Genomic DNA, 16,786 nt, shown 5'->3' on the forward strand with positions numbered 1-16,786 from the left:
TTACCCACTATCAGTCAAGAAAAAGAATGCAAATAGGCATAAGCTCAAGGCTGATTGACAGTTGCAATTTATATAACAGACTCTGTTGTGTATGTCTTCCCATAATTCAGTCTGTTATAATCAGATGTATATATGTATAGAATATTTATGAACCCTAAATGGGCTCCTAGCTGTCTAAGGTTACTTGAACAAGCCCCTGTGGGTAGTTTGTGCCTAGGACACAAGTGCAGGAGTAAAGTAAGCCTCTGTGGTTATTTTGTAGCATATCTGTGAGCTCTCCTGAGTGTGTCTGGGATGGGTTTAAAGATCAGCTAGCATTCCTTTCCTCATTGCTCAAGCTTAACTTCCTACCTAACACTTAAAAGTTACAGTTTTGTCAGGACAGTCATTTGAATCTATGTGTAATACTCTTTCTTTAGACCAGAAAAGTTTTATGGTATCTTTGGCCACTTATTCTGATTTATGTTTGGGCATACTTGTTATTTATTTGTTGGCCCTTGTTTTTCATTTTTCTAATTGTTTTAATATTTGTTTTTTTTTTACCTCTTTCATGTTCTCTTTTTTTTGTTTAATAGTATTTTTTTTCATGACCTTGTGTAGATTTTCTAACCATATACACGTTGAAATAAGCAAGAACTATCTAGACTAAATAAACAAACAACATGTTAAACTGTCTTTGGATTTAGTATAGTGGTTGAATCCTCTTTTGATATTTATAGTTGTATGGCCAGTCACTGAACAGTTTCTAATGTTTTCACCTTGCATGGATCTACTTTTGGTAGGGAATCTCCTTTCTGTCGCTTCTGCCTGGTTTTCTGATACTCTGATAAATTTTGTGGAATATATGATTCTTAGTGAGTTTAGTCAACAAACTCAGGCATGCACAAAATTTTTATATCTTAAAGTGTTAAAAAATTGTAAAGCCTTTATTCTGCTCACATGGAAGAAATTTATCTTAGTAAATTTGAATTTTTCTTCATTACCTGGGGTTGTATATAAATTTGGGGGTGCCCATATAGTACCATGTGGTAGAGAGGGACATTGACTTCTCAGTCATCTGTCCTTTGAGACTTTCTTCATTTCTATTGGTATTCAGTTACTGGTCTACATAGATTATTGCTAAGCTATTCCTGATACCATTCCTCAGGGCCTATTCAGTTGTGCTCATCCTATGTGCTTTATCCTGCCATACTTAGTTACACAGTGTGTTGGGACAAGGGAATTTGTGAAGCTAAGGTCCCATCTGTCTAGATATATTTGACAGTTATTTCTTCTCAGGTTATGTCATCTTCCTAGGGATGACCGTCCCACTCTGCTCTTGGTTTGTGCAAAAAGAAAATCTCGGTCTCATTCTACTCTTGGTTTGCCTAAACTCTGTGGTTTCTGTGTTCCCCAACCCTGAGGCTTAGCTTGATGAGTGTAGAGGGCTATGGAACCATTGCATAAGCACTTGCCAGAATCCAGTATGCTCTCTGTTTCCTTTTTAAAGGCTTCTTTCACTGCAAACTGTAAATATTTCTTAAGACTAGAGGATGGTAGCTTTGTTCTGATTTGTATATTTTGAAAATCTATTACTTGCTTATATCTTGACTCTTTCCCTTAACCCCCATGGGGATTTGGAACTCAGACATTTTTGTTGCTTTTGGTTGAATTATCTCTTATCTAAGACAATGAATGCAGCAAGATCTAGTTGGCCAAATTAGGGCAAAGTAAGTATATATGTGTGTGTGCATATAAGAGAGACAGAGAAAGAAATAAGGGATAGAGAGAGAGGGAAGGGAGGAGGGAAGGTGAAAGGAGGGAGTGAGCTGGGGGTGGGGAGATGAATAGATACCAAGAAAACAAAAAAGATAGGTTTTGTTGGTTACAATCATTATATCAGTACATTAGAACACTTTACTACCAAAGTCCCTTCTCTATGCCCCCCGTAGCAACTTGCTCCTGACAACTGTGAAGTACATCTATACCAATTTATTTTCTTTTTTGTAGTTTTATTTTCTTTCCAGTACTTGTCTATTGGAAGAATAACTGGAGGGTATTTTGGAAGTACTAGTGATGATGGTAATGGGAAGATTGGAAGTGTTGGCAATAGGATGTAGTTCTTTGATACAAATAGTTTTTGTGGAATAAAACTTCACAGATAGTTGTTAAATCCCTAATTATTGTAAATGCTAAAACTATAAATATATTACAAAATTTGAATAAATTAATGAGTAGTAATAATTCTATGAAAGGAAATTAGAGATAACTGAACAGCTCCAACTTTTGAGGTAGTTGTCATGAAGTATGACCATGCCTTATGTAAATTATTTTTAATACTACTTTAAATGACTCAAAAGATATACCAATATCCTTTACTAACACAGATTTTTAAATATTTTAATGCTTACCTGAGACATTTGACTGTTACCTTGTTGGAATCATAGTTGTTTTAAATTTAATTTTGAAATATTTTATGTTTATAACAGATGAATATGAACGAGAAGAAACTAGGCAAGTTTATATGGACCTAAATAGTAACATTGAGGTAAGTGGTAGTGAAAATCTGAATATTTTAAAGAGAGGCATTTCTAAGCAAATTAGAGTAATAGCTACAAAAATATGAACAATTGTTCTTGCTAAAGGGATTATTATTTACCTTTTGATATATGATTATATCTAGTAAAATTTTCAAGATTCCATACTATGAGTGTTAATGTTTTGTTTTTTAGTGTTTTTTTAATTTACATGTTAGTGATACCATTTTACTTAATTCATTAGATATTAACTCTGTGTCAGAGACTAGCACATTTTGGCACATAACCATTAATTTGAAAAACTTAGCAAGTATTATTAATCTGTGTCTGGTGCCTGTTTACTTTTTTTTAAAATCCCATCCCCTATCATTCTTCAGTTTGCTTCTCTGCTGTAATTCTTTCTTTTTTCTTTCTCAGACTTGCTAAGCTCTTTCTGATCTTGCTTCTTTGAATTTGTTCTTTCTATCTAGAACTTTTCGTATCCAAGATCTTGTGCAAATATATATGCTTTATTCTGCCTTTTTATTACCCTCCTTATTGTTTCACCTGAAGTATCTTTCTACTCAGTCGTCTTCTCTCCTCACCTTGTCTTAACTTTCCTGAAGAGCACTTGAAACTACATGATATTTATTTGATATACACGTGTGCGTGTTGTGCGCGCATGTGTGTGTGTGTGTGTGTGTGTGTATTTGTGTTGGTTTGTCTTCTTTCTTATACTGAAATGAAAGGATAAGGACTTTGTCTTATATCCTAAATGCCTAAAACAGTGCCTGGCACATAATTGACAGTAACTATTTATTAAATGAATAAATGAATTCATCCAGTTTTACAAATCAGGATTTGTTGAATGTTGAGTGAACTCATGCTGACAGGTAAGAAATATAATTTGAACTCTTATTGGGAGAGACCTAACAGAGATTATACTCTAATAGATTGTAAGCAAAAATCAATTGAAAATTACAGATTTTGATGTGGGCTATTAAGTAAATGACTAGAGTACTAATAATTGTTTTGCTGCTCTTTGATATTATATAACCTGTCTCCAGTGCCTTTAAGCATCTGGGAAGCTATCATAACAGGCATTCTCAGTACATTTTCGTAAATTGTTTAATTATTAAAAGTTACAGAATTTTCATTATTCAATGTTGTATTGTTTTAAATGTAATGATCACTTGATACAAATTTATTATTTTCATTGCTTTAAGAAAGCTATTTAAAAAGCCTTAGTATGATTCTTAAAACTTAAATATATTTCAGAAAATGATAATAGCTTTTGAGGAACTTCGTGTGCAAGCTGAGAGTTCCAGACTGGAAATGCATTTTAAGTGTAGGAATCTTTTTATTTTAAATATTACTCTTCTGCTATTTATATTTTTAATAGATTCTGTTAATGTTTTCATACCTTCAACTTGATGCCTAAACTGTTGGAAACTTTTATGCTGTATATGGTTTTATAAGCCCCTCAAAATCTTGTGGAATGTGGCAGAGGATTGGTATATGTTAAAAATACCCTGTTTGCCTCAAAAGCTACATTTTCCCTGAAATCAAATTATGATTTGTACTTAAGTTTTTGGAAGTGTGATTTGATCTTATTTTTACATTTCTTGGTCAAGTTGCATGTTAAAATAATAATAGATATACTTTTAAAATCTGTTATTTCAGACTAGTGTGTTATAAAGAAAAAACTTTTATATATGTGCTGTTATAAAAATTATAGAATTTTAGACAGTTATTCCAACTTAGATATTGTTAAATTTACTAAGCAGAAGTTTAGCAGCAAGAAGATAGCAGTTTCATCTTTTCAGAACCCATTGGAATTTAATATCTACATAAATAACAAAGTGAAATAAAATATCAGAAACTTAAAATTTTGTTTGTGATACAGTTATATTAAAGTATATTTGTTTTACTTTCAAAGTAAAGGAAGATTATGAAAAAATCCAACACCTTGAAGAAGAGTACAAGAAGGAATTAAGTGACAAGGAAAAGCAGGTATTTTTTATAAATCTATTTTTTGTATCCTTTATATTTGCTAATAAATGAGATACTTAAAATTTCAAGAGAAATTTTTATTTGCTGCCTGCTTGATAAAGTTCTGAATTTTAATATTATATGTATTTAAATATATTTTCCATATGCCTTAATTTCCATTGACTCAAATTTGCACATACTTAATGCTATCCCTTTTTAAAAAATCAGTGGATCTTCTACAATATTTATATTAGTGGGTATTAGGACATTCTGTAAAAATATATAATTTTGTGAGGACTTTTGTTCAGATAAAAACTTCATAAAATATAAATATGATCATGATCATGCAACCCACATTTTGCAGTTTATTTTGAAATATGCGATTCATGACACCAATGAAGGTGAACTAAAACGTTCTTTTGCTTCTTTCTGTTAATGTCACATAGTGGGAAACTTGAAAGTGGTGAGTTTATATTTTTTTAGAGTCACAAGAATGTTGATTTTAGATGATGATTATGCCAACTTTAACATTTTCAAGATTTCTGAATCCAGAATGGAAAATGAAATATAGAAAGGAATCTTTGGGTAGTATAGTTATTTTGACTATCATCTCTCTACTTCTCCCTATTTTTTCTGAGTTTTTATCTGACTTGGCACAAATACCTTATAATTATAGATAACAAGGATATGTACTTAAACAATAATGGCAAATACTAATTGAAAGTACAAAGAAGATTCTTAGAGTTTTCTGTAGAGTTTTCTGTAAGTACTGGCTAAATAATAGAATTCTAATTTATGTATTATACTTTGATCTTTTAAAAAAGTTAGCATTTTTTTCCTGTATTTTAACCATATTTTTTTAACTAGATTTCTGAAAGAAGGAGGTAGTCTTAAAAGTGACAAGTGTGCTTATTATACAGAACACAAAAATAGAATAAAGTGCTGAGAAGCTTGTTGGAATCCTGAGTGCATGAGCTGAACTTTCAGATCTTGGGTGTTCTTTGTAAAAATGATGCTGTGGCCAGCTAGTGTTTTGCTGGGGACTCTGTGTTTGTTGTTTAGTTGCTTTGTTATATCTGAGTCTTTGCAACCCCATGTAGCACGCCAAGCTTTCCTGTCCTTCACTATCTCCCAGAGTTTGCTCAAACTCAAGTCCTTTGAGTTGGTGGTATCATCTAACCATCTCATTCACTGTTGCCCACTTTTCTTGCTGCTCTCCATCTTTCCTGTTTTTCCAGTGAGTTGGCTCTTCACATCAGGTGGCCAAAGTATTGGAGTTTCAGCTTCAGCATCAGTCCTTCCAGACAATATTCAGAGTTGATTTCCTTTAAGATTGACTGGTTTGATCTCCTTGCTGTCCAGGGGACTCTCAAGAGTCCTCTCCAGCACCACAGTTTGAAAGGATCAATTTTTCAACAGTTGGCCTTCCTTATGGTCCAACTCTCACATCCATACATGACTACTGGAAAAACCATTGCTTTGACTATACAGATCTTTGTTGGCAAAGTGCTTCTCTGCTTTTGAATACACTGTCTAGGTTTGTCATAGCTTTTCTTCCAAGGAACAAGCATCTTTTATTTTTGTTGCTGCAGTTATCATCAGCAGTGATTTTGGAGCCAAGAAAATAAAATCTGTTACTGTTTCCACTTTTTCCCCATTTGTTTGCCATGAAGTGATGGAACTTGATGCTGTGATGTTAGTTTTTGTCATGTTGAATTTCAAGCCAGCCTTTTCAGTTTCCTCTTTCACCTCATCAAGAGGCTGTTTAGTTCCTCTTCACTTTGTACCATTAGAGTGGTATCATCTCCATATCTGGGTTGTTGATATTTTTCCCAGCAATCCTGATTCCAGCTTGTGATTCATTCTGCCTAGCATTTCACATGATGTACTCTGCATATAAGTTAAAAAATAGGGTAACAATATATAGCCTTGACATACTCCTTTTCCTGTTGGATATCAGTCTGTTGTTCCATATCTGGTTCTAAACTGTTGCTTCTTGACCTGCATACAGGTTTCTCAGGAGGCAGGTATGGTGGTCTGGTATTCCCATCTCTTTAGGAATTTTCTATAGTTTGTTGTGATCCATACAGTAAAGGCTTTTGCATAGTTAATGAAATGGATGTTTTTCTGGAAATTCTTTGCTTTCTTCATGATCCAGTGAATATTGACAATTTGATCTCTGGTTTCTCTGCCTTTTCTAAATCCTGCTTGTATATCTGGAAGTTCTAAGTGTTGTTATTTGCAAGACTTTTTTTTTTTTCCCCCAGAAATCTCCAAATTCTTTGCCTGGGAATGTAAACTTTGTTGATAGCGTTTCGGGGCTGGGTTAGCAGGACAGGCTGTCTCATCATTCCATATGTTGACTTCTTAGTTATATCTTTTGTCTCCAACCTTTCCTGTGCCTAAAATCCAGGTTTAGAGATTCTTTTTTTTTTTTCCCCCTCTGATTTGATCATGCTGGTGTCTCTTGCAAAGATGTAATAGGATTGTTCTCTGATTGGCTTTCAGGGAGTAGAGTCCAGGAAAGGAGGGTTAAGAGGCCTAGAGAAGCCTTATTACTCTTAGCAGACTTTCAATCTCCTTGTACTTTTTGTTGTTGTTGTTCAGTCTCTCAGTCATGTCCGACTCTTTGCAACCCCATGGACTGCAGCAAGCCAGGCTTCCCTGTCCTTCACTATCTCCCAGAACTTGCTCAGATGTATGTCGATTGAGTTGGTGATGCCCTCTAACCATCTCATCCTCTGTCGTCCCCTTCAATCTCTGTCGTCTCCTTCTGCCTTCAATCTTTCCCAGCAGCAGGGTCTTTTCCAATGAGTCAGTTCTTCACATCAAGGTGGCCAAAGTATTGGAGCTTCAGCATCAGTCCTTCCAGTGAGTATTCAGGATTGATTTCCTTTAGGATTGATTGGTTTAATCTCCTTGCAGTCTAAGAGACTCTTAAGAGTCTTCTCCTTTTACTTAGTCTCCTGTTTCATACCTAGCTTCCACAGTGTCTGTTACTTCAGATTCTTGAAACATTCTGGGTTTCTTTAGGATTGAATTATCTTGCTTCTCATTTGTAATCTTCCCTGTGTAGACTCTTGGTTTTGATCTTGCATTTCTATGCTAAATCATTTTCTGTTCCCTTTCACTGTTTTCTTTTTTTACATTTTGTGGTTTAGATTATAGAAGTCTCATGGTTTCATGGAAGATGAAGTCCATCTTTGTTGTTTTTCTGGTGATTTTTTTGGGTGGTTTGAAGATGAAAATAGGGTAGAGAGGTCTTTCTGCCATTTGATCTGTGAGTCTTCAGTCTATAAGTTTATCTTTCACTTTTCCTTTACATGCACTCTGTATTCTAGCCATCTAAACATTTCAGCTCTCTGAATAGAAGCATGATCTTTTGATCCTTTGTGTTCTTACACAAGTCTAGAATGCTCATTTCCTCCTGCTAACCTGAATACTTAGACAAGACTAAGTACTTGTTTATCAAGATTCAGTTCCATTCTTTGAGAAGGATTAATTTTTGATTGCATCCCCCAATGTAGATTTAGATTTAGGTTTTTTTCTAATTCCTGTAAGATTTTTGTTCTATAATAATATGCAAGTTTTGTTGTTTGTCACCTGGTCTAGGCTATGAGTTTCTTGGATGAGTTCCACCATGTCTGTATATTCAGTCCTTATTATGGTTTTTGGAACAGAGTAGGTGCTCAATAATATTTATAGAACAAATGAACCTGTAGATTCCAATATACAATCTTCTAAGAGATAACTTAAAATGCTTATTATAATATTAAGAATGTTGCACTAGTTTGCTCATTCCTTCATTCAATAAATGTTTGCTGTGCAGGCATATACTAAATGCCAGGCACAGACTGATGAAAAGCATATAAGGAAGTACATAAAATGATCATAGATGATGATCAGTGCTAAGGTATAATATTTAATTTTTTGTATCTATAATGTATTATTTAAATATTTCATTTTAGGTATCACTGCTATTGATCCAAAGTACTGAGAAAGAAAATAAAATGAAAGAGTTAACATTTCTGCTAGAGGAGTCCAGAAATAAAATTGATCAATTGGAGGAAAAGACAAGTAAGAATTTATATAAGAAAATATGATAATGTCTTATGTATTCCTCTTGTTATATTTAAAATTTTAGCTTTCATTACAGTTTTATTGTAATGAAACAGTTTTGTTGTAATGTTTTGGGCTTCCCTGGTAGCTCAGACAGTTAAAGAATCTGCCTGCAGTGCAGGAGACGCGGGTTCAATCCCTGGGTTGGGAAGATACCCTGGAGAAAGGAGTGGCTACACACTCCAGTATTCTTGTCTGGAAAGTCCCCATGGACAGAGGAGTCAGGTGAGTTACAATCCATGGGTTTTCTAAGAATCAGATACAACTGAGCATGCATACACCACACACACACTAGTATCCTTGCCTGGGAAATCCTATGGACAGAGGAGCCTGGCAGGATACAGTCCATGGGATCACGAAGAGTTGGATACAACTGAGCAACTAACACAGTTTTGTTGTAATGGTTTTTAATGCTGTAATTCTCCACCCAGGTTGAAAAGTTGGAGGAGGGAATAACAGTCACTTAGGAAGCTTTTTCAGAGAATATGGGCTCCTCTTTTCCCTTTCCATACCCTCATTTTCTTCAAGTTTCAAGAAGGTGCTCCATGAAAACAGGGATCTTTGTCTTTTTTTGTTCATTGATGCATTCCAAGTGCATAAAACAGTACCTAATATATATTAGGCATTCAAATATTTTGTAAATAAATGAATATTCTAGGAGCACTATGGAGACAGTTATTAATTATTCTTGGAGCAAGGCATTTGCAAAGGCATTAAGGAAAAGTTGTTTGTTGAAGTAGACCATGAACGAGTGAAGTTGCTTAGTCATGTCTGACTCTTTGTGATCCCATGGACTGTCACCTACCAGGCTTCTCCATCCATGGAATTTTCCAGGCAAGCGTACTGGAGTGGGTTGCCATTTCCTTCTCTAGGGGATCTTCCTGACCCAGGGGAATTGAGCCCAGGTCTTCCACATGCAGGCAGATGCTTTGCTGTCTGAGCCACCAGGCAGTGAATGCTGTCAGGTATGCCAAAATGTTAAACCAGCAAATATTAAAGCCTAAATAAGACAGTTCAGAACTTCCCTGGCGATCCAGTGGTTAAGAATCTGCCTGCCAATGCAGAGGACACGGGTTTGATCCCTGATCCAAGAAGGTTCCACATTTGTCGGGGCAACTAAGTTCATGCATCACAACTAAAAGAAAGAAAGAGTGAAGTTGCTCAATCTTGTCTGACAATTTGTGACCCCATGGACTGTAGCCTACCAGGCTCCTCCATCCATGAGATTTTCCAGGCAAGAGTACTGAAGGGGGTTGCTATTTCCTTCTCCAGGGTAAGTAGACCATAGATGATTAAAAGTTCCCTAGACAGTGAATTGGAGGAGGGAGTGTAGGTGGAAGAAATGGCTTGTGCAAGTCTTAAAAGTGTGAAAATTAGGGTATATTTGAAGCACTGATTACTATATGTTAGTATACTAGTATAATATAAATATTAGTATATATCTTTAAGTCTGTATCTTAAAGAACTCAGATAGATGAGACTGGAAAAAAACGTTTGGATCAGATTATGAAGGATCTTTAGTGTCATGTAATATTTTAGACTATCTTTTTATTGAGTATTTTTCAAACTTGTTCAAGTAGTAAGGCACTTGAAAGGTGTGCACTTTGTGAAATACTGTGCTCCTTTCAGAACATCATGGAGATCTTGTGGCATTTTTTCACTTTTCTCTTAAAAACATGGCAAAGAATTATTTAGTTCCTGTTAACCTATGCCTGCTCATTTTACCTTTCTGTCATTACTGTGTCCTGTACTCCAGATACTGAAATTGTTTAACTTTTACATTTTATGTTCTCCCTCTCTCACCGGCTTTTGGCTACTTCTACTAACCTAAATGAACCTTCTACCTCCTCTCCAAATCTATTGGCTAAATTCTCCTGAACTCCTTATTGTTAAGAGAAGCTTAAGCATTACTTGTATGTCTCCTGTGACCTTGAGTGTCTTGAGGGCAGTGTCTTACTAAATATCTTTGTAACTCTATACTGCCCAACATGTTGCTATACATATATATATAAAGTAGAATTTTAACAGGTGTTAAGATGAATTAATGTTTAATCTTATCATATAAACTGAAAACAACTTATTGGTAATAAATAACATTGTATGATTCTGCAGACTTAGAGCCACTGAAATATATACATTTAAGTTACTTTTCATTGTTTCCCATCTATTTATCTATCTTCCACTTGGTTTTCTCTTTGTTTCAGCTTAGATATCTTCTACTGACCTGTTATTTAACCCTGCCTTCTACTGTGTCTAATTGCTTTTAAACTCCTTTATTGAATTCTTAACTTTAATCATATTTCTTCCTTCTAAAATTTCCATTTAATTATTTTTCTAAAGATTCCATTTCTCTGGTTAACTTCTCTTTTAAAAGTGACATTTCATCCTTTTTGAATATATTAGTCATTGATATTTTATAGTTCTCTTTTTACTTCAACATCTGGTTCACCTTTTGATCTGTTTCTTTTTAAAAACACAGTAAAATACATATAACATAAAATTTACTGTCTTAATCATTTTTAAGTGTATGGCTCAGTGGTACAGATACATTCACATTGTTAGGCAGTCATCAGTAGTATTTATCTCCAGAACTCTTCATCTTGTAAAATTGCTGTATCCATTAAGCAGTAACTTCCCATTTCCTCCTCCCGTCAGCCCTTGGTGACCTCCATTCTACTTTCTGTTCCTTTTTAATCTTACTTTTTAGTGATTTGTCCTTATCTTTTGATGTGTCCAGTAATTTTTTGATTGAATTCCATACATTGTTATAAGAAAAGTTACAGGCACTGGCTGATGTTGTTTTCTATTTGCTAGGGAGAAATTGGGCTGATTACTGTAATCCAATTAGAGGCTAGCTGAATGAAGGGAAATAGTCAAGTTGATGAGTTTTTTTTGAGTCTTCAATTTTGTTTATTCAGCTCTTTGAGACCCATAAAACTATGCTATTTTAAAAAGTTTATTTATTTTTAATTAGAGGATAACTGCTTTGGAATATTGTATTGGTTTCTGCCATATATTAACATGAATCAATCATAGGTTTATCCCCTTTCTGTTGGGGACGGGAGGTGGTTCCCACCCCTCTAGGTTGTCACATATATGCTGTCTATTTTAATCCCCTGGAAACAGCCCTCTGCTGGGACCAAGTCAGCATTTAAGCCTCTTGCTCATGCCTAGAATCAGTAGATGTCAGCTAAATTTTGTCAGTTGACTTATTAGGACGTATCTGTTAGTAATCTTAGCCTCTTAGTCCTTTTTGTTTAGATTTGTTTCTGTGTTTACTAGTTATTTTCAGCATGAAGGTTGGTCTGTTACCAACTACTTCATTCTCCCTGGAACTATCCATTTAAATTAATTATAATCAGCTAATTTTTATTTTTAACATTTTCTTCAGTTCAGTTCAGTCGCTCAGTTGTGTTTGACTCTTTGCAACCCCATTGACTGCAGCATGCCAGGCTTTCCTGTCCATCACCAACTACCAGAACTTGCTCAAACTGATGTCCATTGAGTTGGTGGTGCCATCCAATTATCTTATCCTCTGTTGTCCCCTTCTCCTCTCGCCTTCAGTCTTTCCCAGCTTCAAGGTCTTTTGCAATGAGTCACTTCTTTGCATCAGGTGGCCAAAGTATTGGAGCTTCAGCTTCAACATCAATCCTTCCAATGAATATTCGGGATTGATTTTCTTCTCCAACACCACAGTTCAAAACATCAGTTCTTCGGCACTTAGCTTTCTTTAGTCCAACTTTCCAGTAGTCCATACGTGACTACTGGAAAAACAATAGGTTTGACTAGACAGATCTTTGTTGGCAAAGTAATATCTCTGCTTTTTAATATGCTGTCTAGGTTGATCATGGGAGAAGGCAATGGCACCCCACTCTAGTACTCTTGCCTGGAGAATCCCATGGACAGAGGAGCCTGGTGGGCTGCAGTCCATGGGGTCGCGAAGAATCGGACACGACTGAGCGACTTCCCTTTCACTTTTCACTTTCATGCATTGGAAAAGAAAATGGTAACCCACTCCAGTGCTCTTGCCTGGAGAATCCCAGGGATGGGGGAGCCTGGTGAGCTGCCGTCTATGGGGTCACACAGAGTCGGACATGACTGAAGTGACTTAGCAGCAGCAGCAGCAGGTTGATCATAGCTTTTCTTCCAAGGAGCAAGCATCTTTAAATTTCATGGCTGCAGTCACCATCTGCGGTGATTTTGGAGCCCAAGAAAATAAAGTCTGTCACTGTTTCTATTGTTTCCCCATCTATTTGCCATAAAGTGATGAGACTGGATTCCATGATCTTAGTTTTCTGAATGTTGAATTTTAAGCCAACGTTTTCACTCTCTTCTTTCACTTTCATCAAGAAGCTCTTTAGTTCTTCTTAGTTTTCTGCCATAAGTGTGGTGTCATTGGCATATCTGAGGTTATTGATATTTCTCCCAGCAGCTTTGATTCCAGCTTGTGCTTCATCCAGCCTTGCATTTCACATAATGTATGCTGCATGTAAGTTAAACAAGCAGGGTGACAATATACAGCCTTGACGTATTCCTTTCTCGAGTTGGAACCAGTCTGTTGTTCCACGTCCAGTTCTAACTATTGCTTCTTGACCTGCATACAGATTTCTCAGGAAGCAGGTGAGGTAGTCTGGTATTACCATCTCTTTAAGATTTTTCCACAGTTTGTTGTGATCCCCACAGTCAAGGGCTTTGGCGTAGTCAATGAAGCAGAAGTAGATTTTTTCTGGAACTTTCTTGCTTTTTCAATGATCCAGCGGATGTTGGCAGTTTGCTCTCTGGTTTCTCTGGCTTTTCTAAATCCAGCTGGAACATCTGGAAGTTCATGGTTCACATATGGTTGAAGCCTGGCTTGGAGAATTTTGAGCATTACTTTGCTAGCATGTGAGATGAGTACAATTGTGTGATAGTTTGAGCATTCCTTGGCATTGCCTTTCTTTGGGATTGGAATGAAACCTGACCTTTTCCAGTCTTGTGGCCACTGCTGAGTCTTTCAAATTTGCTGGCATATTGAGTGCAGCACTTTCACAGCATCATCTTTTAGGATTTGAAATAGCCCAACTGGAATTCTGTCACCTCCACTAGCTTTATTTGTAGTGATGCTTCCTAAGGCCCACTTGACTTCGCATTCCACGATGTCTGGCTGTTGGTGAGTGATGACACTATCATGGTTATCTGGGTCATGAAGATCTTTTTTGTATAGTTCTTCTGTATTCTTGCCATCTCTTCTTAATATCTTCTGCTTCTGTTAAGTCCATACCATTTCTGTCCTTTATTGGGCCCATCTTTGCATGAAATGTTCCCTTGGTATCTCTAATTTTCTTGAAGAAATCTCTAGTCTTTTCCATTCTATTGTTTTCCTCTATTTCTTTGCATTGATCACTGAGAAAGGCTTTCTTATCTCTCCTTGATATTCTTTGGAACTCTGCATTTAAATGGACATGCCTTTCCTTTTCTCCTTTGCCTTTAGCTTCTCTTTTCTCAGCCATTTGTAAGGACTCCTCAGATAGCCGATTTGCATTTATTTTTCTTGGGGATAGTCTTGATCACTACCTCCTGTACAATGTCCCTAACTTCTGTCCATAGTTCTTCAGGCACTCTCTCTATCAGATCTAATCCCTGGAATCTGTCAATTCCACTGTATAATCGTAAGGGATTTGACTTAGGTCATACATAATGGTCTAGTGGTTTTCCTTACTTTTCTTCGGTTTAAGTCTGAATTTGGCAATATGGAGATAATTTTACAAGAAAATAATAATAATTTCTTATTGTTACCTAATTTTTGTCACTTGCCAATACTTGTCTACTAAAGAGTATCAGTGATCAGAGATTTAAGAAAAAATAACTTAAGGGGAGAAAATTTTGACTTTTTCTCTCTGTTCATTAAGAGTACTATACTTTTAAGTAGGATTCTGTTTGGAGGGGTTTGGCTCTTTTTCATGAGGCTACATATCAGTTAGTTATACATGATTAAACCCATTACTTTTTTTCATTCTCTTATCAGTGTTGGCTTTTCTGCTTGTCTTAACTTCCGTTGTTCCTCTCCTTTCCAAACTTTGACTTGGAAATGCTTGCTCTTCATACATAGCATATAAAATTTTTTTCTTCCTCAACATATTTATGAAAGTTTTCTTTACCTTTTTGCTTTAGCAAATTTGAGGTCTCTGCTTCCTTGCTGTCCTTTTGAATGTAAGCTCTACATTGTCCTACAATACATGTATAATGGAGTTAGAAGGCAGTTGGAAACTTTCTTTTGGATATATATTAGCACTTTCAAATCATTACTCATTAATTTATTCATTCAACTTTTATTAACCTCCTTTCTGTTCTGTGCCAGGCACAAAGCTAGTTATGTGGGATGCAGTTGTTTATTATTGCATCCTTGCTTTCTGGAAGAGAATTCTGTCTATTTCCAATATATCAAGGAGTTTTATAATGAATGGATACTGACTCAATATCCACAAAAATATCAATAAAAATCAAATACTTTTTAGGGGGCATATATTGAGATGCCATATTTTTTCCTTCGTTAGTGATTAGTTTTTAATGTTATTTTCTAATGTTAAACCTACTTTTCTAATGTTAGCTTTTTATCTCTGATTATAAATCTACTTTTATTATTATTTTTATATGTTGTGGACATGATCTGATGTGAACATGAATCATGTCTTTTCCCAGTGTGTGCTGGCAACTATCACCTTGCTAAGAGGTTGGGTTGGAAATGGAGGGATTAGAGCCACAGTCAAGTGTGAGCCAGGGCTTCTTTTCTCAGTGGCCAACATTACCCTGTTGGAGGCAGGGTCAGGTCTCCACTTGCTCACACAGAAGCTCTAAGAGTTGGGTCTGAGCCATCTTTGTTCGTTCTAGGTGTGTGCTCTCTTCCCTCCCAGCACTGGCACCCTTACCTCATATGAGCAGTTCTGGCGCAAGAGGGGGCAGTGCAGGTGCTTGATGTTGGTCTGAGTGTGGATTGTGGCATCCCTGATTACAAAGAGTCTGGACTGTTTTTAATGTACTGCCTCTGTGAGTACCATTAATAGCTGCCCCTGCCTCTTCAGACACTGTTCTGGGTCTGAACTGCCTTTACAACCCTCACCCTAGTTTGGAGTTGGGCTGCAGAGCTGGCAGGCATGGTTGATGTGGGTCTGGGTGCAAGGTATGGTGGTGTCAGCTGTAGTCAGAATCTGGTACTACTTCTGATACATTGCTACTGTAAGTGCTGGTAATGGTTACACCCCCCTATTCAGATGCTGTTTTGTGTCTGGGCTGGTATAGTCCCTCACAACTGAGCGCTGTCCTTAGCCACAGCAACTCTTTCCCTAGTGTGGAGTTGTTTTGCAAAGCACACAAGGCCTGAGCAATCACTTGGCTCAGGCTGGGTAGCACACTGTGGAAGTTATGGGAAACAGGCTAGAGTCCAGTGCAAATTCAATTTGCTTACTCTGCCTTGTTTCAGGAGTACGAAAATGTTGCACCTTTCTTCATGATTTGAATCTAGGTTTCTTACAGCCCCCTTGTTAGTCTCATTGGTTTTCTAACCAGTTTAGGTGACTTGTCTTCCTACTTTTGGACCTGAGGGCTAATATACCCAAAATGTGATTTGAACTGCTCATCTCTCAAGGAGGATTCCCTTCTTCCATGTTGCCTCATGGTGCAGAGGCCCTGATCTGATTGCTTCTCTTTTCTTCCTACCGGATTCCATCTTACAGCTTTGGATGTACAAGGAAAAAAATGGATGCCATTTTTAGAAAAAAAAAAAAAAAAAAGAAAAATGGATGCCATTTTTTCACTTAATTTTCAGTGAGTATAATTCTGCATATAGATGTAGTTTTGATGTGTTCTTGGTGGGGAGGTAAGTTTCGTGTCCTCCTGCTCTTATCATTTTGATCTTGATCCCTCCCTTTAATTCTTAGATCTTTAATTTGGGCCCTATTCTTTCTGCCTTGAAGAGAAATACTTAGAATATCCTTTAGTGAAAATATGTTTGTGATGATCTCTCTCCTATTTGTCTGAACATTTGTTTGTTCGTTCTCATCTGAAATGATTTTTTTGTTTTGTATATATTTCTGGTTGGTGCACTGTATATTAAAACCATTTTGTTTTAGCATACTGAAGGTAGTATTTGCTTTCTTTTGGTTTCCTTTGTATTACTTGTCAAACTAACTGTTGAACCTTTGAAG

General features: G+C 36.3%; 1 protein-coding gene across 1 annotated transcript in view; it reads left to right on the forward strand.

Annotated features, from left to right (window-relative positions):
* SYCP1 (synaptonemal complex protein 1) overlaps nucleotides 1-16,786 on the forward strand; it is a 146,435-nt gene that overhangs the window by 26,490 nt on the left and 103,159 nt on the right. Inside the window, exons 11-14 of the mRNA XM_018045949.1 lie at nucleotides 2,469-2,527; nucleotides 3,774-3,843; nucleotides 4,435-4,508; nucleotides 8,456-8,564. Coding sequence (XP_017901438.1) covers nucleotides 2,469-2,527; nucleotides 3,774-3,843; nucleotides 4,435-4,508; nucleotides 8,456-8,564 — 312 coding nt within the window. The remainder of the gene's footprint in view (nucleotides 1-2,468; nucleotides 2,528-3,773; nucleotides 3,844-4,434; nucleotides 4,509-8,455; nucleotides 8,565-16,786) is intronic.

This window comes from Capra hircus, chromosome 3 (assembly GCF_001704415.2).
Source record: "Capra hircus breed San Clemente chromosome 3, ASM170441v1, whole genome shotgun sequence".
Classification (NCBI taxonomy): Eukaryota; Metazoa; Chordata; class Mammalia; order Artiodactyla; family Bovidae; genus Capra; species Capra hircus.